Source organism: Notothenia coriiceps, unplaced genomic scaffold, assembly GCF_000735185.1.
Source record: "Notothenia coriiceps isolate Sejong01 unplaced genomic scaffold, NC01 NC01_scaffold00004450, whole genome shotgun sequence".
NCBI lineage: Eukaryota > Metazoa > Chordata > Actinopteri > Perciformes > Nototheniidae > Notothenia > Notothenia coriiceps.
Window position 1 is genome coordinate 1 of NW_011337151.1, and position 3,785 is coordinate 3,785.

General features: G+C 41.2%; 1 protein-coding gene across 1 annotated transcript; it reads right to left on the reverse strand.

The window, feature by feature from the left end:
- Positions 1 to 629: 629 nt before the first annotated feature.
- LOC104942284 (citron Rho-interacting kinase-like) lies at positions 630 to 2,860 on the reverse strand. Its single transcript, XM_010767486.1, has 4 exons — positions 2,654 to 2,860; positions 2,395 to 2,448; positions 1,680 to 1,877; positions 630 to 833 (listed from the first exon to the last, which is right to left on the reverse strand). The coding sequence occupies exons 1-4, from the start codon at positions 2,849 to 2,851 to the stop codon at positions 636 to 638; spliced, it is 648 nt and encodes a 215-aa protein (XP_010765788.1). The 5' UTR covers positions 2,852 to 2,860; the 3' UTR covers positions 630 to 635.
- Positions 2,861 to 3,785: the final 925 nt, after the last annotated feature.

A 3,785-nucleotide genomic window follows, 5' to 3' on the forward strand; every position in this document is an offset into this window, starting at 1 on the left:
ACTCCGGGGACTTCCGGCCGTGGATTTTGGGTGGCAGTATACGCCGTGAATTTGTTTGTGGCCTGCCAGTAAATCCAAAGCAGAAGAAGAAGAAGTGACGTCAGCGCCTTCATTTGCCTAATCCACCCCCAGGAACTAATTTCCGGTGTGAACGCGATCTGTACTTAGTTCATGAGAACTAAAGAGTTCTCTGGAACCTTTGTGGGAAAAGTACTTGGTGTGAACGCGCCTAATGTTAGTCATTCTAATGTGAAATGACACCGTGTTATCATTTTATTTCATTGTTTATTTGGCAGGGATAATGCACAGTAATGAACTTAAAACATTCAAATGCGTCAAGCGTAACAGTGCCAGATTTAGCTTTGAGCTCATTTCCATCCGCAGTCCCTCACATAAAACATTTAAGAAGTTTACTTTTTACAAACATAGCAAAAACTAAATACATGATATGCAACAGTTGCAAAAGAGCAGAGCAGCATACACAAGTATTTATGACATGCTAATACAATATAGCAGAGCATATAAAGTGCAAGAGGAGATACAAGAGCTGCCTAAAGTGCAAGAGGAGATACCCCTGTATTAAAGTGCATTTTGCTTCTCAACCATTCTTTATCAAACATGTTTGTGCTTGTATGTCACCTATTCTGCTTCTCGTTGTCAAACAGTCTCTGCAGGTCTCTGGTGCGTCTCTCGGCCTGGCTCTTCTCGTCCTCCAGGGCTCCTCTCCAAGCCTCCCACTGCCTCTCCTTCTCCAGCAACTCGTCATTTAGGGACTCCAGCTCCACTACCTGCTCCTCCAGCATGCTGCATGTGGTCTTCAGTGTTTCAATGTTCTGGGAAATAAAACGAGCAAAAACTGTTAAGAACATGTTTCACAGCTATTTGGCAAAATCACACGATTGTTTGTTTGTTACGACCAAGTCGCTGCACATTATCCCGCTTATTACACGGCCACATTCTCAACAAAGTAACGATTTGACTCCAAATATGAATTGAATTGCTTTTATAGATTTAGAAAATGTTTTTATTGATTTAAAAAATAGTAAGCTATTATTTATTTAAAATCACATGAATCCGCTAAGAAAAATAGTCCGTTGTTATTGTTTTAACTAACGTAGCAACGGCAGGAACCGCTTCGATAGCATTTTTGCTGACCTTTTTGATTACAGATTTGAAAACATCATTGCTTGCTTTAAAAGTAGCACAATTCATTATGTCAAACCTTGGAAAGTATCTAGATATCCCTGCCCGAAGGCAAAGTAACTGGCAACTGAATATGTTTTGCCGTTCGATGTTTATGTCTATGTTTGGACCGTTGCGTAAAAAGGAGGGTTTCTGCCCCCTTACTTCTCCTCTGTTTTCTTGTTCCTCTTGTCTTGTCGGTTTGAAAAGCAAACTGCATTTTGGCCAGACTGTATACAGTTAAATCGACCAAACTTTGTGCAGATGTGAGCGTCCTTAACAACGGTCAATAAATCCTTGACAGCAGTCTGTCTGTTCTGGATTAACAACGTGTCACGTGTTCTGAACTGACCAATCAGAATCGAGTATTCAAATAAGCCATGTAATAAATGTGAAATAATGCATTGCATCACTGGTCTGGAACATGAGGATAATTAGGGTTGAACACACTTTACACAATATCTACTAATGTGAGTTATGGTTAATGTGTGTGTTACCTGTTTCTGGTTGTTGAGGTGCATCTCACGGTCAGCCACCTCCCTCCTGAGCCGGTCCACCTCCTGGCTGAGCTGCATCTGGTCCTCCCTCTCATCTGACGCCTCATCCAGCTGTTTGGACAGGTAGAAGTTCTGGCGGTTCAACTCTGCGTTCTCCTGACTCAGCTGCGTGAGCTGCTCCTCCAGTTCAGTGATCACCTGCGGCAACACAAACAGGAAGAGATGTAAGCATTACTTTAACGGATATTTTTCATATTCTGGCCAGAAAATCCAAGGAGGAAGAAGCAATTGAGTAGCAGCAGAGCTTAGCTACTGAAAGTGTACACTTTTACACCAATAATTAGTCATGCCGTCACGATACTGAAGAAGCACACTGATACTGAAAATCCCGTCAGTCAAATAATTTTGTTCAAGCAAGCTTTGAGTGAGTTGAAAATCAAAAAATAACTCAAAGATATTTTAGTTAAAGGTTGAAAGATGTTATTGGATAAACTTCTACATTAATATTGTCCATCTACTTGTTGTTCATGTCATCTCTATAGTTACATGAAATATTTACGAGTAAAAGATGTTGGGAGAATGTGTGCTTCCAAAGATTCAGTAGATTTCGTTGCTAATGAACATTAATCACAGTGTATTCAAAAAAGCCTCGTGTAACCTCTTCAAAATCATTCTGCTGCTGAAAGCGGAGACAAAAGGTTACATCAGCACTTACCGAGCAGCTTTCTCTCAAGGCCTCAAACTTGTGCTGAATTTCATCTCTGTGATTCTGGGAAACAAATGGAGAACAAAAAAAACCTTTTCAGACTTCTTCATAAAATGATGAAAAGTGATATTACAGCATTATTTAAAATGGTCTGAAAAACGTAGCTTTCCAGATTGCCTACATTGGTCGAAATGGTTTGCACTAAATGTATGTGCACCTGTGTTTCTATGGGTGCCTCTGATTGCCTGTGATTGTGTGTGTGTCTCACCCTGAGGGCGGTGATCTCCTCCTCAGCCTCAGCGGTGGTGTCCTCCAGCTCCGTCTTGGCCTGCTGCAGCTGGCTCTCCAGGGCGTGACGAGCCGCCTGCAGGCTGCTGATCTGGGACTCGCGCTCCTGCAGGGAGAGGGTCAGGTCGGATACCTGTCTCTTGATCTCCATCTTCTCTTCCTCATGTTCCAGGCCCATCTACAAAGAAACAGGACTAGGGTGAATGCTGTGTGTATGACAATATAAATCAGACGGGAGACAGATTGTATATGCATGACATTTTCGGCATTTGTTAAGCTGCGCAGTGTATGAGATGGTAATAACCAACCTGTTTATAATCAACAAAAATGACTGAATCAAATCATTTAATCGGTCTCTTTATATACATGTATCAGAATCAGAATCCCTTTAGTCCCACGGAGGGGAAATGTACGTCGTTACAGCAGGAAAAAGAGCCATAGACAGCTTAATGTTACATATGTTAAATATGTGACATGCATTAAAAAAAAGTACTAAGTTATGATATAATAACAAATATAATAAAAATATAAAAAGTTACATAATTTAAAAAAATACACATCCTGTAACAGTTCTTAGGATTTAGCAGCCAGGTATATATTACAGTTATTAACGGCATCTATATATATTGCACATCTAGCACATATTGCACATAGGTGATTTAGCAGCCAGGTCTATATTACACAGTTATTAACGGGATTTATATATTGCACATAGTTTGTTGGTATTTAGCAGCAAGGGGTGATATAGTCTGTGTTGTGTGTGTGTGTGTGTGTGTGTGTGTGTGTGTGTGTGTGTGTGTGTGTGTGTGTGTGTGTGTGTGTGTGTGTGTGTGTGTGTGGTCAACTAGGGGCAGTGCTGGTTGTGTAGTCTGACCGCTGCAGGAAGGAAAGACCTGCGGTATCTCTCCGTGAGACAGCGGGGGTGCAGCAGCCTATCACTGAAGGAGCTGCACAGTGAGGACAGGGTACATTTGCTTCAAGTAGGAATTTCTGGACTTTTACAGAACTTTTTTTTAACGGGATCATAAATGTAAGACCAATTGAGAGGAATAAAGTAGTGCAACCAAGCGGTTAAAGAAAAGGGACAGAATGAGAATCATTAGAGGATATCG

Bases quoted from the DNA above. Each gene is read 5' to 3' on its own strand.
- LOC104942284 (XM_010767486.1), bottom strand. From the start codon at position 2,851: ATGGGCCTGGAACATGAGGAAGAGAAGATGGAGATCAAGAGACAGGTA. The intron at 2,449-2,653 runs GTGAGACACACA...TTTGTTTCCCAG, and splicing joins AGGAGATCACCGCCCTCAGG to AATCACAGAGATGAAATTCA. The intron at 1,878-2,394 runs GTAAGTGCTGAT...GTGTTGCCGCAG, and splicing joins CCTTGAGAGAAAGCTGCTCG to GTGATCACTGAACTGGAGGA.